At 45.8% G+C, this 18,011-nt stretch overlaps 1 protein-coding gene across 4 annotated transcripts in view; it reads left to right on the forward strand.

Moving 5' to 3' along the window:
- The window catches only part of UHRF1 (ubiquitin like with PHD and ring finger domains 1), a 39,890-nt gene that overhangs the window by 17,573 nt on the left and 4,306 nt on the right, over positions 1-18,011 (forward strand). For all 4 annotated transcript variants that reach the window (XM_077332094.1, XM_077332093.1, XM_077332095.1 and 1 more), the window contains exons 3-16: positions 2,361-2,633; positions 4,077-4,252; positions 5,609-5,824; positions 6,088-6,197; positions 6,916-7,102; positions 8,762-8,885; positions 11,335-11,442; positions 12,796-12,900; positions 13,297-13,403; positions 14,074-14,236; positions 14,355-14,492; positions 15,674-15,782; positions 15,872-16,029; positions 17,282-17,380. In XM_077332094.1, the coding sequence (XP_077188209.1) occupies positions 2,361-2,633; positions 4,077-4,252; positions 5,609-5,824; positions 6,088-6,197; positions 6,916-7,102; positions 8,762-8,885; positions 11,335-11,442; positions 12,796-12,900; positions 13,297-13,403; positions 14,074-14,236; positions 14,355-14,492; positions 15,674-15,782; positions 15,872-16,029; positions 17,282-17,380 (2,073 nt within the window). The remainder of the gene's footprint in view (positions 1-2,360; positions 2,634-4,076; positions 4,253-5,608; positions 5,825-6,087; positions 6,198-6,915; positions 7,103-8,761; positions 8,886-11,334; positions 11,443-12,795; positions 12,901-13,296; positions 13,404-14,073; positions 14,237-14,354; positions 14,493-15,673; positions 15,783-15,871; positions 16,030-17,281; positions 17,381-18,011) is intronic.

The raw sequence follows: 18,011 nt of genomic DNA on the forward strand, positions 1-18,011 counted from the left end.
TATTTCCCTTTTGGAGAAGGGTTCTAACTGAACATTAGAAGAGCATCATGGTTGTGAAAAAATAGTTGATTTGACAAATATTCTGCATTTTTGTTACATGTGTTTGGGTTCCACCCCCACGCCCCCCGGGATGGCAATAGTCTATATAAACTTTAAAAAATATGTAGGATTTATTGGGCTAAAAGAAATAAGGCATCAGTTAGAGACATCTTAAAAAAAGGGTTATAATGCCACCATTGTTTTGCCACCTACTTAGTGGGATGGTGTCTCACATAACAATGGGAATGATTTCCCCCCCACTTTTCTGACCACAAATGTGTGTGGTGTGCTTTATTCTAATTTGGAGAGTCTTTGAGAGTAAAGATCTCTTCCCATTTCTGCTTTGTCATGCAAAAAATGGGAGATTTCTGGAGTCTGCAGTGATAGTTGCATTTCAATTTAACAATGCCACCTCTTGATGGGGCTTTCAAGGTGACAGTAAACCTATGGCTATCAAGCCTCCTAGGAATAAAATGAGATCATCATAGGAATAAAAAGAGACTGATCAAGATTGGCAGCCAGGTTAGTCTGTAGCAGTAGAAATGTGCAAGAGTCCAGCAGCACTTTTAAGGCTAACAACATTTGTGGCAGGGGATGAGCTTTCCTGAGTCATTGCTGACTTCTTCACTTCTGTTGCTCTTTCTAACCATAAAACGATAGTAAAAATATCAGCTAGTAAGACAGCTGTACAATACTACCCAACAGATAGTACTTATTCATGTAATTCATAGTAATGTAATTCATGTAGTAATAGCTTCTGGCAATGACTGGGGAAGGCACTGGCAAACCACTCCGTATTGAGTCTATCATGAAAACGCTGGAGGGCATCACTCCAAGGGTCAGACATGACTCGGTGCTTGCACAGGGGATACCTTGACCTTTTAAAATAGCTTCCAATTGTCCTGGAGGGAAATGAAGAAAAACCAGTGAGAAAAGCCTTCAGCCCAGCACAAGCCATTTAAGAAGCTTGGGCGTATGGAAATGTCCTGAGAAAAAGTATCCAGGCACATATCATTGGAGGGAGTTCTAGTGGCATGATGCTGCTACCGAACAGACCCATGTTGCCTATGAAGGAAGAAAAGGTACCTTGAGTAGAAATGGGTCCCTACTAAAAAAAAATCTTAATAGAAGTTCATAAATGAGTGAGTGGTCTTACATGTACCCCGGTTTTGGGTTAGGGCTTTAAAGGTGACGGACAATACTCTGAATTGTATATTGAATTGGTGGCTGGTGCAGTCTTTGTTTTTGTTTGTTTGTTTGAGAGATGTGTTATAAATAAGGGAACCGTCAGGAACTGTGCTTTAGCCCACTACTGGTTGAGGCACCTGCATAAGCTTTGAAGGCAGCCCTATGTGCTGCTCAAACTGTGCTTGTTGCTCTGGTTCATGTCAGTGCTGTACTGTCTTCCAGTGTGTGCTGTCAAGGGTCTTGGTTGTACTAATAAACTTTAAAGGTAAAGGTATCCCCTGTGCAAGGACCGAGTCATGTCTGACCCTTGGGGTGACGCCCTCCAGCGTTTTCATGGCAGACTCAATACAGGGTGGCCTTGCCAGTGCCTTCCCCAGTCATTACCATTTGTCCCTTGCGTTTAACAGAGGCTGGCGCTTGATTCTTGCAGCTATTCAGGTGTTTCATGCTGGTGGGCTGTGTAAGTTGTGTTGCCGGGACAAATGGGCACTATAATCTGAAATCAATTAATTGAACTTTGGTTTGAGATTCACAATTGTTTCAAATGCAAATGGACTTCCTTGTCGTAGGGAGATTGTACTATAAGGTGATGGTGTGATAGAAAACTGAGCTGCAAGCACGTGGCTTCTGCCTGCAGGGAAGTCTCTGAAAGGGATGCAGTTGTAAAAACATGAAGGTCTGGTGGAGGAGGCAATGAGAAATGGCATTCTAAACTAGGAGGTGAATGGAAGTATGTCAAAATTTCAGTGTTCTTAATTTTCAGAGGGGCTTGGCTTGTTGCAGCTTTCTTAAAGAGCTGAGCTAGTCGGTGTAGAGAAGCATTTAATTGTATCAAGGGGGTTGTTTTGTTGTGTGTCCTAATGTTTATAGCATGCTGGAATGGAGGTGGGCATCTTGGGCCTTAGTGGGACAAACTGCAATTGCAGCAAAATTCATTTTCTCCAAAAATACATTGGTGGGAAGACAGCAATGAAACCACAGCTTGGCAGTCGCAGTAATTAAAACTAAGCAATCCTTTCTAATCAGTTGTGGCTTTTTTCTTTTGAGTACATGAGAAGTAGAGCAATTAATAAGTTCCAATTGATTGCAGTGCCTCTCTAAATAACCATTGTTTTCTTTTCTGACTTCTACAGATGGAGGATGGTCATTCCCTTTTCGATTACAATGTTGGCTTGAATGATATTGTTCAGCTGTTGGTCAGACAAAGCCCCAGTGTCCTGCCTCTGGCCAACAAAGAAAAGGACTCTGAGCTTTCAGACACGGATTCTGGCTGTGGCTCTGGGCAAAGCGAGTCTGATAAGAGTTCCAATAATGGGGAAGCGGCTTTGGAGATGGAGGGGCAGCCAAGCACATCTGCTCAGGCTGACCTGGTGAACTTAGTGGACCCAGGGTTTGGATACTATAAGGTGAGGGGGTTTCCAGTTTACTCTTTAAAATTAAAAAATAATGCAAGAGTTGTTTCCAAGAGGTAAAGCCTGTGTCTAGAACAAGCCTGAAGAGAACCATTGCAAATGTGTATACAGATATGTTTTTATGCCAGGCAAATAAATTATTAGCGCCCTGTTTTTATATTTAAACATTTTTCTCTGTTAAAGATGCTTGAGGTAGTGGTTTGTAGGGTAGTTAAAAAAACAAACAAACAAACATTAAACCTTCAAAATTCATTAAGAAAGAATCATGTCTGATGCTCTAATCCAAACTGAACATCTTCTGGCGGAGGAGTGTGGCAGAAAGAAGTTGCATTCCACTTTCACTATTGCAGTCTCTTCCAGAAAAATGTTGAGAGTTCGGTGAGGGTGTGAAGAATTCCGTTAGATGGTCTCATGAGATTCTCTGTGATAAAGGAAAGAGTGTGAAATTTGTTTAAGTCAGCAGCATGGTCGTGCCTTAATATCTCCTGAGCTCTAGGCTGAGTTGAGAAAATTATTTCCAGCAAGTAAGAAGTGCTTTTAGTGCCTATCCATATCTATGAAACAATGCTTCTTGTTGAATCTCAGGTTCCTCGTAAGCTCTCAGGGGCTGAATCATGCTGATCCCCGCCCATGTGCAGGTGCTTAAAAGATTCTTGAGCATTGGTAGCCCTCATTGGGCTAGTTTGGGATTTTTTTTTTTTAATGTAGATTTTTCTGTATAATTAAAACAGTCCTAGTAGGTAGATTCCCACCTTGTCCACAGGTCTCTTATTTCTGGGCTGACACTTCTGAGTGCTGCTTTGTATGACTTATAATGAAATTACTCTTTATTAGAGCACCTGTCCATCCACACAGGGTGGTTGTGGGTGGGTCAGACAGCTGCTATAGGTGCAGCAATATCTCTCCTTTATCCCAAAAAGTGGGATGTGGCAGGCAGAAAACTAAAGACCGGCTCTGGTTTGCTGTAATTGCCAAATATCAAAGTAGTGATGGAACAGCTGACTGGGATTAGTATACCCTGCAGTTCATAACTGAGCCTCTGCATCTCAGAGTAGTTTTGCCTGTAGAACCAGGGACCAGACAGTAGCACAACACAGGTGAAGGGAGCAGGAGAGTTGTATAAGCTGGTTGTATGACATAACCAGGTCCTCCTCTTCTGCTTAAGAGCAGCACAATCCCTTGGTTGCTTGTGCCTTGTTACCTGCTTGGCCCCCTGTGGTGTAAAAGTATTTAAGCAGCAAAGTGATCATTTCTCGTCATTACAAATTTAAAGCCCAGTGACATCGTTTAAGACCAACAAAGTTTTGTTCATTTATCTTCATTGCTGTTTGAAATGGGAAAGAAGCAACAGCAAGGTTTGCCCTTGAGTCGTTTCCAAGGCTAGATCCATGCCATCAGATGCAAATTGGCTTCATCATTTTTATTATTGCTTTTTAGATCAACGAGCTGGTGGATGCTCGTGATACAAGCATGGGGGCCTGGTTTGAAGCACAGGTTGTAAATGTGACTCTGAAAGAGAAGGCAACCAGCAAGGGGAACGAGAGCGATGAGGAATCCGAGCTTCCGGACGCTGTTGCTGAAGAGGATGTTATATATCATGTGAAATATGAAGAGTGAGTGGCATTTGAAATGCTTACTGGGAACTTCCCTAGTGAGCAACTTATCCCTGACGATGGAGCTAGACTTGGGCCACTGCAGGAGCGTTCTGCGTGCAGAGGGAACTGAAGGAGCCAGATCAGGGTGTCCTTTTGGGAGGAGGGGGAGTGAATATGAGCTCTGTAACTTGCTAGATTACAGCCGTGCTTCTTAAATGCTTGCTGCTTGGGAAGATGGCATGCTCCTGGCCTCCCCCTCGTTGCCTAGGAGAGAGCACTCTGTGCAGAAATACGAGAGCCTCCCCTTCCCTTGAGGCAGAATGCTGCAGCCAGGAAGTTGTGGTTGAAGTTGTGCATGCCATTGGTTCCCATTGTAAGTCGCATTGGCTTCATCATGCAGCTAGAAAAACAGTGCTAGCTGGGAATAGTTTTGGATGTATTTTAGCCAGGGCTACGGTATCAGTAACTGTTGGGTGTTAAGTTAGCGAGTGAAGCAGCGATTGTGACAGGATTTCTTGGCAGCCTGTGGAGATGAGGGGCCCTGCTATCACAACTAGGCATGTGCATTTTGGCGCGCTTCGGACGCATTGGTGGCCATTCAAACCTGAGGCAGCCAGCGCTGTGGTGCGGGGGGGAGGGGCGGCGCTGGCGTGCTAGTCGGCGTATGCATGCAGGCGCAGAGCTCTGCGCCTGTGTGCGGGTGCTGGGTTGCTTGCTGCCACTGGCGCTGCCACTCCCCCCCCCCCCATGCTGCAGCGCTGGCTGCCGAAGCACACAAACCTAACTGCAACCCCTACTTTCCAGGAGAACTAGGTTTAGTACTACTTTGTTTTGACAAGAGCTAAGTTTCCTACCTGAGATGTGAGAAAGAAGTTGTGAAATGCACTCTGCCTGCAGGTGAAATGGGAATGTGCAGAATTAAGAGAGTGTGGGGCCTCCCATGCTGCTTAGTACAACAGCAGATAATCTCAGTTGATTTGTGGTTCTGGCACCCAGCTGCAGATGGCCAATACTTGGGAAGTTTACCCCCCACCACCACCATTAGCCATAGTGAGGCTCTGGTTTGTTGCCTTTTAAACTACTCCAAAGCCATTTTGGCTAATAGGGAAGGGCCTGAAGCTTTATTCTAACTCTTTTCTAATTTTCAAGGCTGTAACTGAGCTGTCTCCTCCTGAGGCAAGCATGAAATGTATTTGTCTGGAATTACCTTCTACAACTAGCCATTGCAGCATTTGACAGCTTTTGGTTTAAAGATTCATACTGCTTGCAACTTGCTAGAAATTCAAATGCTTAGAAAATATGGCATATTTTAAAATACCTCTTGCTTCAGGATGACCTGCATTTTAACTTACTTGTGTGGTATTCATCTTAAAGCTACCCAGAGAACGGTGTCATCCAGCTGAGCTCCAAAGATGTGCGTGCTCGTGCCAGGACAATTCTGAAGTGGGAGGAACTTGAAATAGGAGATTTTGTCATGTTGAACTACAACCCGGATGACCCAAAGGAGAGGGGATTCTGGTACGATGCCAAGATCCTACAAAAACGAGAAACCCGAACATACAAGGAGTTGTATGCCAAGATAGTTCTTGGGTAAGTGGCAGATCCGAAACCTGAAAGGTTCTCTATCACCACACATTCTTATTTGTCGCAATCCGTAATCCAAGCCCTGAATTTGGATGAGGGGCAAGCAAAGGGCACAGCTGTAGGGTTGAAAAGGACAGGCTACCGTCTAGGCCCTGCTTGCTAAGCAGCCAGCCAGCTTACATCTCTTTCTGCCAATCACGCACAAATTCTCTTTGTGTCAAACTGTCAGTTTTGTTTTAATTGCCTGTTTTGGTTTGTCTCCCTTGTAGTAATGCCGGAAATACCTTAAATGACTGCCGAATTACCCTTGTGGATGAGATCTACAAGATTGAAAAACCCGGGTGTGCTGTCCCACTGACTGCTGACAGCCCAATGAAACGTGAGTCTCTGTTCCCCATGGCTCTTCTTGACTTCAGTGTTGGAGGACAGCTCTGGCTGAAAAAGACCCCATGACCATCGTGCTAGGTTAGGACTCCAGGCCTGGACAGGTAGATGCAGACAGGTGGTGTTCTGCTTCTGAACATGGAGGTCCCACATATATAAAGGCCGATTGTGTTTACTTTGCATTTATGTTCTAAAAAGACTAGCCGCTGAAGGAAAGAGGAGTTGGGTGAGCGGAGGTGACACCTGAGGGAGTTCTGTCTGATCTGTCTCATTTATATCCAGTTGGGGCCAAGCTGATTTTTCATTGCTGATTGTCTTGCTTGCTTGAAGGTCTGTGTGCCTGTGGGGAAATGATTCCCCTGCACTCCTTTAACATTAGGCTACTGACGGAGGCCAAAGTACACCCCCCCCTCCCAGTCTTGGGGAGTTGGCTGTGGGAGGAGACTTCTTCCTCGCAGGGAGAGGGATCTCTTAGTGCCTGTTTTTCTGGCTACTGGTTGGTGACCAAGCTGGTCTTCCCTTACCACATTGTCATCCCTGGAGAGGAGACAATACAGCCTCCCAGTGGCCTATATTCCTTTGGCTGGTGGAGTGTCCCTTCTCCAGTCTTAAAGCAGTTAATTCCACTAGGTATAGATTGTGTGGGGACATCCAAAGCCATCACTCTTTTTGCTCCATTCACACATGGGGTGTGTCCTTTTGAATCTCTTCAGGTCAGAGCGGACCAGTATGTAAGCACTGCAAGGACAATCCTAACAAGCCCTGCCGGATGTGCGCCTGTCACGTGTGCGGCGGGAAAGAGAGCCCTGAGAAGCAGCTGATGTGTGACGAGTGTGACATGGCTTTCCACATCTACTGCCTTAACCCTCCTCTTAGCAGGATACCTGCTGAGGATGACTGGTAAGTTGTGAAGGGAGCCTCTAGCAAAGTAGTTCACCTGGGACTGAACATTAGCCCAGAGAAGATTAGCAGCTTTGGGCCTAAGTGGACCAGCTGCTGTCTGAAGAAGAATCCCAGGACTGTTGGGGAGCCATTATGGGGCTCTGAAGCTATTGTAGAAGGGTGTCTGTGGACCAGGTCTTAAACTACCTGGCAGAGCCTCTCTGGGAAAAGCCTCTTTAGCCTGTCTTCTACCTGGAGAATGTGGAGAACTTGTGTTGCATCCTTTCTCAGACTTAATGAGACTAGACTGGAGTTCCCAGAGGACAGGACTGTGGCATTCAGATATACTGTATCTGCACAGCTTGCGGAATATGCAGTGTGGCTGATTTTTTAATATAAATAGGGTGGACGGTGTATACTGCAAAGTGTGTAGATGCAGTTTATCTGAATGTCATGCTTCTCCTCTGGGAACTCCAATCTGGTCCTTTTTCACTGAGCTGTTGGGGGCCATAGCTTGGTAGAGGAGCACATACTGTGTGGTGCAGAATGTCCCAGGTTTAGGCTCTCATCTCATCAGTTGAAGGATTGAGAGAGGGGGGTTGGCGAACCCCTGCTAGTTAGGGGAGACCCTGTGCTAGATGAGCCCTCAGTACGTTAACTTCACATGCCAACAAAAGCTGCAGACCTTGATGCATGCATGATTGGATTCTCAAAGTGGGCATAAGACCCCATGATTCTCAGAGGGAAGCTTACCATTGTGTGCTTAGGCACTGAAAGCAAATCAGCCACAAACAAATGCACTTAAAAATACAAAGCATGCTCTAGGACAGTGGTCCCCAACCTTTTTATCACTGGGGACCACTCAATGCTTGACAATTTTACTGAGGCCCGTGGTGGGGGGGGCTAGTTTACTCCTCTAATCTCAACCACTGCCCTAATGCTCTCTGATCGCTATGGTAATGTTTAAACATCCCTTCAAAATAAGATACAGACACGCCACAACAATGAAGATAAGGAACATTTCATTTTCATGGAAATTTTAACTCATGACAATGACAAATCCATGGGAACCCTGAGCTTGTTTCTCTGCAATGAGATAGTCCCATCTGGGAGTGATGGGAGACAATGACACCCGAAGTGTGTTGTAAAGGGCCGGGGGGTGAGGGGAGAAGGAGTCCTTCGCGGCCCGCCTCCAATTAGTCGACGGACCACATGTGGTCCGGGCCCACAGGTTGGGGATCGCTACTCTAGGAGGCAACAAAACACCCACTCATCTACATATATTGCTTGTTCTCTCTGTCCCTCTCCCCTTACCTCACAAGAATTTGCTGAGTGCAGGGATATAGGTAAACATTGGATTGTGTGAGATTTCTGACTTTTTAGTTTGACAGCTTTGCTTGCCTTTGTATGCCTGAATTAAAAAAAAACAAATAACCTCTGTGCGGGGGATTGTTGGGTCAATTTCATGTGAACTGGCATTAATGTTTTCTGTGATCCCAACAAACTGCTTGTCAGGCTTCAACCCCTACCTCAGCCTCGCTGCCATAAAGAAGTCTCGCACATCCAGTCACTGGGTTTTGGAACTGCAGAAGGGGCTCTGTTGTACAACTTCCTACTGCTGTAGATAAAAACGGAGTTGCTAATATCTGTTACTTTAATCTGTCAATTCTCCTATAGGTACTGCCCTGAGTGTCGGAATGATGCGAGTGAGGTGGTGTTGGCTGGGGAGAAGCTGAAAGAGAGCAAAAAGAAAGCTAAGATGGCATCTGCTAATTCCTCCTCTCAGCGGGACTGGGGCAAGGTGGGTCTATCCTGGCTCTGCTTGTCTAGAACCTCAGACACCAACCTTGTACATGGTCATGCCTGCATGCCTTAGCTAAGTACAAGAAATGTCTTCTAATGCTGCCTGGTGGCTGGCCCAATCCGGGGTTGCCCAGATTAGCCTGCATTCTAGGGCCGGACAGACCCGTACCTGTTTCCCTTTTATTAATATAGTTAATGGTAAGGATACCGCCCTCCCCTGAGGCTCAGGGCAGTTTACATAGAACTTAGTAAACAGGGAACAGTGCAGATAACTTAATAGTTGTGAACAGTAACAATACAGTGATGACAATAGAACAGTATTATGGAACAGTGGAACAGTAAAACAATGTTGTGAACAGTAATTTAATGATAGCGTACTGATGGCCCTGTGGGTTGGCCAAATCGGCAGTGGTTTTCATGGGAGGAAGGCTCAGGGGCCAATGGAAGGTGATTGGTTCAGGTCGACCTCAACCAAATGCCTGTCGTAGGAGATCCCATTTGCAGGCTCTGTGGAATTGTTCTAGTTCCATCAGGGCCCTAATCTCCTCTGGGAGCTCGTTCCACCAGGTTGGGGCCAGGATAGAGAATGCTATGAACCTAGTTGAGGTCAAGTGGGATTCCTTGGGCCAGGTATCACCAGGCAGTTGAAGATAGTGGAGCATAAAGTTCTTTGAGGGGTGTAGGCAGAAAGGCGATCCCTCAGGTACACGATGTATGGCCTTAAAAATGATAATCAGAATCTTAAACCTGGTCTGGAATTCGACTGGAGAACTGTCAAATTTGGTGTGAAACTTGCGCCTGGATACTCTACTTGACCCCATTCCAGGGGCTGGCAGTATGTGTATCAGTACCTATAAGTGGATTGGGAAGGGTTCAGGAGGAGACAGATTTGGGCAATGCCAACAATGTCCTTGATGTGGACCACCAGATCTGATACCACCTTCCCCTCCTGCCAAGCAGGGTTGCTGTGTGCTCATGCTCGGGGAGCCTCTGTGAACGGTGGGGATGGGGTACAACCTTCCTAGTGGTACAAGGGGGCATCAAGCTTCTGTTTCTGTTTGACCATGACCCAGAACTGCCGCATGTCTGCAGTCTGTGGGGCCTCCCCTTTTGGGCCTTCCTCCCGTGCGACAGCCTCTTGTAACTGGAGCACTTATTTATTTATTTATTTATTTGATTTGTATGACCGCCGCTCTCGGAAACCGGCTCGCGGCGGTTCACAATACTTGAGCACCAAGTCCTGTTGCCTTGTCTCAACCCACTGGGAGACTTGACTGCCGCTGTTAATGTGGATTGATACCCCGAGTCCCTGTCTGCTGTTGCCGCTTCCATGTTTGGGAGGCAAGCAGATGTAGAGGGGTTGATGGGGAGGTGAAATTGCCTTCACCTAACTGTCATGACCCGCGGAAAGTAGCCCAATAGCCGGTTCTCAGAACCAACAGAACACTATCCCAGTCAGCAACTGTAGCAAAAGTCAGTCTTTATTGAAAGCACTTTGCAGGAACAATCAGTAGGTACACACAGGACGAGGAAATTGGCAAAGACGGGAGACAAAGAGAACACGGGTTCTATAGACGCAGGCTCCTGCTCCCCAATAATGCGAGGGAAAAACCTTCCCAGGACCGAAACGGTTTGATCATGTGAAACATGGAAACGAGCACCACAGCCAGATTGCCCCAGCGGCCTCTAGCAGCTGTTTACACTTCAATGCAAGGACACAGATAAGTTTTTTGCATTTCACAGGACTCATTGGAACAGAGCCAGGGTGAAAGCACGATGGCAAGGGAGAAGGGGTGGTTCAGAAGAACCCAACTCCAGCTTGGGAAAACATAGAAAATGCCCTTGTGATGTCTGGCCTCTGTTAAGGGACTGTTCAAGGGCTTGTAAACGAACAAAAGTTGTGGCTGGGCTTGAGGAGACCGTGTGAAAATTACCACTTGCCATAACAGGCTTCTGTCCACATGATACAGGCGTAAAAGGCAAAGTTACTTTCTCATCTCTCTGGGTTGTTTTTGCGATGGGTGCTCTATTGCAGGGGTAGTCAACCTGTGGTCCTCCAGATGTTCATGGACTACAATTCCCATGAGCCCCTGCCAGCAAATGCTGGCAGGGGCTCATGGGAATTGTAGTCCATGAACATCTGGAGGACCACAGGTTGACTACCCCTGCTCTATTGTGTAGATGAAGACTTCAAGGATTCTCCCCCCCCCCTCCACAATGTTAGACACAAGCCTTTTGACATGGCCTCTTTCTTTCTTGACATTTCTCTATTTCTGTTGGCTCCAGAAACTGGCTGATGGGAACCTTGAGTAAGTTTTCACTTGAGGACTTGCTCGGCTTGCATGGCTCCTTGGAAGTCCCAGATTTCTCCCCTGGCGAGCACTGGATTCTGGACTTCATTTGTAGCTATTCCTTCTCCCTGAAGTGGCACTCTCTTTCTTTTAAAGGGCATGGCGTGTGTGGGACGCTCCAGAGAATGTACCATCGTCCCGTCAAACCATTACGGACCAATCCCTGGTGTTCCTGTTGGCACCATGTGGAAGTTCAGAGTCCAGGTGAGAGTCTGGTGTCTTCAACAGGGAGGAGGGCCAGCAGTGGGATGGGGATAGGTGAGACTGGGAGCAGGCACTGTTGCTGTGCAGAACTTTGGGTGCCTGTGCGGAAGCAGTTGGCTGAACTCAGGAGTAGAGAGGAAATAGCTATGCAAGACACAGAATCCCATTCCAAAAGGACGGCAGACTCTTGGGGAGGGATGAAGAATGACCTGACTTTACCTGCTTGCCTTTGCACGTGCAGAAAGGGTACAGTCTTTGCCTTTTTTTTGACAACGTGAGCAAAATTCTGGGGCAGGCACATGTGTTGTACTAAAGAGTACAATGGTTCCTATTTCATTTGCATATGGGAGCAAAAAACATTCCCTTCATCAAGGAAAGAGTTATGCAGTGATGATCAGATTCAGGTTTAGATTATTGTGTGCAGCTGGAAGCCATTACAAAATTGGTATTCATCAAGGAAATAAAAACAGGGTCAATCAACATCAGCAAAAAAAGTTAAAACCACATTGCTTCTAGGCAGTGTTAAAAGCTGCACTAAAAGAGACAATTACTAGGGATAGGCACGAACTAGAAACTTCTGGTTTGCTTTGGGGTTTAAGGTGTTCTTGAATTGAACCCCCAAATCCAAATGACTGAGAAGCCCTGAAACAACTCAGCTGGGTTTGTGCCTGTCAGCTGTGAGGCCGAAATTGCTGGCAGCCATATAAGACCTAGGTCTCGATTCATTCCATTTGGAAGGGTTGGGGGGGAAGTGAAACAAATTCTTTAAATGGCCCGAACCCAACTGGACAAAAGGCATGAGGCTGGGTTTCGGTGGGGCATGAACCAACCAGATTAGTAATGGATTTCAGGTTGTATCCATCCCTGACACTTACAAATGCATCCCAGATAAAACATAATGTTAAAAATACAATATATATCTATTATTTAAAGTTACTTTAAAACTTGGTAGTAAAACGAATAGTGAATTTTTAAAACTAGAGCAAACCTGAAACCAAATCCTCATATTTCATTTTTCAAAGTCATGTGTAAAGAATCAAAGTTAGTGCCATTGAAATTGTGAAGTTGAAAAACAGAAACGGCCCTGAAAACCGTAAACCACCTAAGAAAATTTGATCTAAACCAAAGCCCTACAATATAAGCTAATGGTTTGCAATAATAATTCTTACTGAAGGCCTCTTTGCCCTTCAGAGGAACTGCCTGACTGTTCTGACACAGAATGTTGGAATAGATAGACCACTGGTCTGATTCAGCAGGGCTCTTATGTTTTTAATTGAATGCTACCATGAATCCAAAAACTGTGCTGTTCAGAACAGGTCTGAACTCCTGATATGTGTACTTGTCTTTCTGCAGGTGAGTGAATCTGGTGTTCACAGGCCCCATGTGGCAGGTATCCATGGAAGAAGCAATGATGGTGCTTATTCTCTGGTCTTGGCAGGAGGCTACGAAGATGACATAGTAAGTGAATTTTCTCCAGGCCAGGCTGGATTCTGGAGATTTTTGGTGGAGGGATCACTTGGACATGAAATTGGGGTCACTGTGGGTGGGCAGGTAGTTGTGAGTTCCTGCGTTGTGCAAGGGGTTAGATTAGATTATCCTGGAGGTCTCTTCCAAATCTGTTTCTAAGTGACCTCACTGGGGCAGAGGCAAGGTGACTGGCCACTCAGATGCAGTTGCTTTTTTGTCTGTGGACAACACCACAGTGTGATGCAGCTGGGTATGAAAATCCTGGATTCTAAAACATAAACTTACATTGGCGAGAAAGGACAATGTTAAAATGTTAAGGTGCCAGCATACTTGGGTAAGGCAACAAGAAAGTGATCTTGATGAATGAATTCTGTGGATGTATTTCAGGATCATGGGAATTCGTTCACTTACACTGGAAGTGGAGGCCGTGACCTTTCTGGAAACAAGCGTACAGCTGAACAGTCCTGCGATCAGAAACTCACCAACATGAACAGGTGAGGAGAAATGCAAGCATGCTTTTAAGGGATTAACAGAACATCCAGAGCAGGCAGAATTGAATAAGTATCTCCTGGAAGCACACTTTTTAAAAAAAAGTCATTATATCTCTCCAGGTCGTCTGGTTCTTGCCCATGCCAGTAGCATCTTTTTTTTCCCATGTCACTGCATTGCCAGCCATGACAGACAGATATTTATTATGGTCATAGACCAGCAAAGTAAGAATTAGCAATCAATCAGGTACAAAACATAATACAGCATCAATTTTTTCTCCCATTTATTAGCCACTGTTTTGGTTTGCCTTTCCTCAGGCGAGGCAAGCTACAGTTCACTTTGATTTAGAAATTCAGACAGCAAAACAGCTTCTTCTATATGTAGTGGAGGTGTCTACCTCCAGTGCCACTGCTGACTCATGTTCAATGTATGGTCTACTACTATCCTTTTCGCACATGCTACTGCCAAGACAAGTCTCCCCCATCCTATATTGCTGTATTTGGTTTTTCCTACCTAAATGCAGAACTTTACATTTGCCCTTATTGAACTTCTGGAGAAAATACCCTCTTGTTTTCTGTTTTCTCCACCAACAGTGAATGGTAGATTGGTTCTTGAACCAAGAGTGTGAACCCCTTTTTCACAATATGCTAATTCATGCATGTTTGATACCCACAGGGCGCTGGCGCTGAACTGCAGTGCTCCGATCAATGATAAAGATGGAGCAGAGGCTAAGGACTGGAGATCCGGGAAGCCTGTCAGGGTGGTGCGGAATGTGAAGGGGGGCAGACACAGCAAATATGCCCCTGTTGAGGGGAACAGATATGATGGTATATACAAGGTAAAGAAGCAGAATTGCATTGCTTGAGCGATTGAGAAGGCTGTAGAATTGGAACTCTTGAGAAGGGATGGACATTCTCAAATATTTCGTTTTTTTCCTCTTTCGCCGCTTTCCTAAGGTTGTGAAATACTGGCCTGAAACAGGAAAATCGGGGTTCCTAGTGTGGCGTTATCTTCTCAGAAGGGATGACGATGAGCCAGCCCCCTGGACCCGGGAAGGGAAAGAGAGGATGAAAAAGCTTGGGCTAACCATGCAGGTATACCATGTTGCAAGTTGCTGGGTAGTGTCTTTTTTTGGCTATACCCTGACCTGGATGGCTCGGGCTAGCCATCCAGGGATCGGATCTTAGAACTAAGCAGGGTCGGCCTTGGTTAGTATTTGGTTGGGAAACCTCCAAGGTATACTAGGGTCATGCTTCCGATACAAACCACCTCTAGTTGTCTCTTGGAAACCCCATGAGGGGTTGCCGTAAGTGAGCTGTGACCTGCGATGGACCTTTCTACTGCCATCACTGGCAGAAGTGTATGTAGCTCTGGTGAGAGAACCTGGGAGATGTACTGAAGATCTGGCGTTGCAGATAAACACAAATCCTAGTAGCCAACAGTACGGAATATCTACTGTGAAAGTGCCTTTAAGAAACGTTAAATTTTGATGTAAAGTTTCATCTCCTGCTGTAGCATTATTCACCTAATTGTGAGTGTGGCTCTGAAAGGCTTCTGGTGTCCTGTGTAAGGAGGTTGAAATCTTCAAGTGGAACAGCTTCTAGCCTGCACTTGTTTCAGCTAAGAACTTATCGAGTTGTGGGAATTACTTAGGCCGCTGAGCTACTTTTCAGCCTTCAAGTCCTCAAAGTGGCTTTGGTCTTAAAATTCAATTCCCATTGCATTATTCCATTATTACTCCTGCCCCTGCTGTTCTGTTGCAGTGGGCTATGTATTGGTGTCTTCAGAATGGCAGTTGTCTCTTCCTGTTGACTAAGGAGTTGGAAAACACTGCGGGAACTTCTACCACCCCAGCTATAGTGGAAGATGCCTTGATTCCACCCACCCCCTGACCAGTAGAGATAGTGGAATCTGTAGTCTTTTAGAGAGACAGCCTGACATTGCCAGAAATGTGCACCAGTTCTGTTCACATGCTAGAATGACTGTGGCTCTTAAAACTTTTCTGTGCCGCATTCTACCCCGTATCTCTGTTGCGCCACAGCTACACAAGTCCCTTTGGCATCCCTGGAAGACAGGGGTAGTGGTTGGTTAGTTGACTTTAATCTTGCAGTTTGACAGTTGAGCTAGGAACACAAGATGAGCTCTGCCAACTCAGGCCATTTAGTTCAGGTGCGTTTTTCCATTAGTAGTGGGAGAAAGGGGGGGCAGTATTTGGGAATGAGGGTTGTAGACAGAGAATTGTATGAAGGCTAACCTTTTTCCCTTCCCAATTTAGTATCCTGAAGGCTATCTAGAGGCGATTGCAAATAAAGAGAAAGAAAATGACAGTACAGTTGAGGAAGAATTTGAAACCCCAGGCAAAGGAAAGAGGAAAAGAAAATCTGGTAGGTTGCCATTCCAGTGATTGCTGGTTCAGTCCTTAATTCTTCCCTCCCTCACTTTCCCATATTTACATTTGTATTTTCTTATCCAGCAAATGAGACACAGTTGTCTCTATCTCCGGCCACCACACCAAAGAAGACTAAAGTGGAGGCTTACAAACTTACTCCCCAGCAGAAGGCTGGGATTAAAGCTGATAAAGCCAACACTAAGCTGTGGGATGAAGCTCTGGAAGCCCTCAAGGATGGACCGGTAAGCTTGGTTATAGATGGTTTTATTGACAGCAGTGGTCATTTTGCTCTATCCAGCCCATCCTGCGAGCTATGGCTTGAAATGTTACTTACGGGGACCGCTTAGCTCCTTATGGTCCCCCACAGGGCTTTTTGCTCTGCGGGTATGAATCTGCTGATGGATTCTGATGGAATGAGCTCCCAGAAGAGTTGTGGGCGCTGACAGAGCTTTCTGGGTTCCACAGGGCTTGCAAGATGGAACTCTTTCGCCAGGCTTTTGGTTGAGGCCAGGTGAAGATCCTGGGTTTTTTTTAGATTGGGTCTCCCCTCCCTCTGGTTCCTGGACCTGGTATTAGACTAGGTCTGGATGTTGATCATCTACCCCCTGGTTACTTCATCGCCAACTTTGATTGGGACCCATACTAATAACGGGGCTTTGAATTGTCGGGAAATTTACCGCCATGCAGACTGTTGTATTTTTGGGATTTATTAGTATGATGTTTTTAGGATTGAACTTTGTTTTATGTTATGTTTTATTGTGAACCACCGCGAGCCAGCTTTCTGGGGGCGGTGGTATATATATTTAATTAACAAATTAATTAATAATACATAAGTTGTTGTCTGTAGTCTGTCCCATATTTTAGAACTCCCATTGTAATTGCTTTATGTACACTTAGAACAAAGTGGTAGAGTCCAGACATGGCAGTAGCCTCTACCGCTTCATGCCACAGATGGGAATACCATCAGTGAATGCATTCCCAGTTTCAAAAAAAAATTAAAGGGGAACAGGGCAATATGGAGAGGAGGATGGCCTTGAAATGTTCCTCTGGTGCTACTACACTTGCAGGGAACCTTTCCTGAACTGTACAGCCCAACCTACCACTGATTTTCAGCTATGTGGGTTTCAGCAGACAGTTTATTCTGTTATTCCCCAGGACATCCTACTCCCCTGCACCAGATTATGCACTGATCTGTTTGTCTCTCTTTACGTTGCCTATTATTCTGCTGTTTTGCCGGGCTCCCCCCATCTCCTTCAAATCTCTGCACATTGCTACAGCACCTGCATTTCTGAACCATCTGCCTTGTGTCTTTCCACTCACTTGATTCTCCTTTCTGCAGAACGATCCCTATCCACTCTTTTCTCTCCTCTTGTTCCAACAGAAAGAAATGCCTGGCATATTGAAGAGTGTACTTTTCTGCCCAATAATGCAGCATATAGTGTTTTGCGGGGAGAACAGAAGTACTATTAACTTTGAACTCTTTTTTCATGGCAGAAATTCCTGAAGAAAGTGGAAGAAACTTTTTTGTGCATTTGTTGTCAGGAGGTGGTGTTTCAGCCAATCACAACGGTGTGTCAACATAATGTATGCAAGGTGAGCAGCTTTCATTTATCTCCCACCCCCCACCCCCCCCCGGGTCTCCTTCAGAACTTTCTATGAAATTAACTTTCTGAGTGGCTTTGGGCCTGATCTGAGGTGTCTGCCTCTGTAGACTAAGCCCAGATTTTATTGATAAACAGTTTAGTCTTTGAAAAATTACAGCAAGCAGAAAGAGTGCACAAATGTTGTTAACTGCCCCAAGATGACAGGACCAATAGGGGCAGTCCATAAAATCAACAAATAAATAAACAAACAGATGGGGCATTGCTTTTCTACAAATAATAGTCTCTGGCAAATTACATCATCAGTTTTAGGTCAGGTAACCTCTTTTTATTAATTGACTAGTAATCAAGCCCGCTGTAATCAAAATACAGCGGGCGCTAGGCAAGGAAGCTCCCGGCAGTCGCGCACAGCGCAGCTGCGGGGGGCTCCCTGGCCGGTGGCCTGGTGCGTCGGAGGCACTTCGTGCCTCCCGACGCGCCAGGCCGCCGGCCAGGGAGCGCGGCTCGCAGTTGCTCCCTTGGTGGCGGGCAGGCAATCGGAGGGCCCAATCGGCAGGCGCAAATCAGATTAGGCCCTCCGATTGTCAGTCCGGAGGAAGGGGCCAATCGGCACCCTTCCTCAT

The sequence above is a fragment of the Paroedura picta genome, chromosome 4 (genome assembly GCF_049243985.1).
Source record: "Paroedura picta isolate Pp20150507F chromosome 4, Ppicta_v3.0, whole genome shotgun sequence".
Lineage (NCBI taxonomy): Eukaryota > Metazoa > Chordata > Lepidosauria > Squamata > Gekkonidae > Paroedura > Paroedura picta.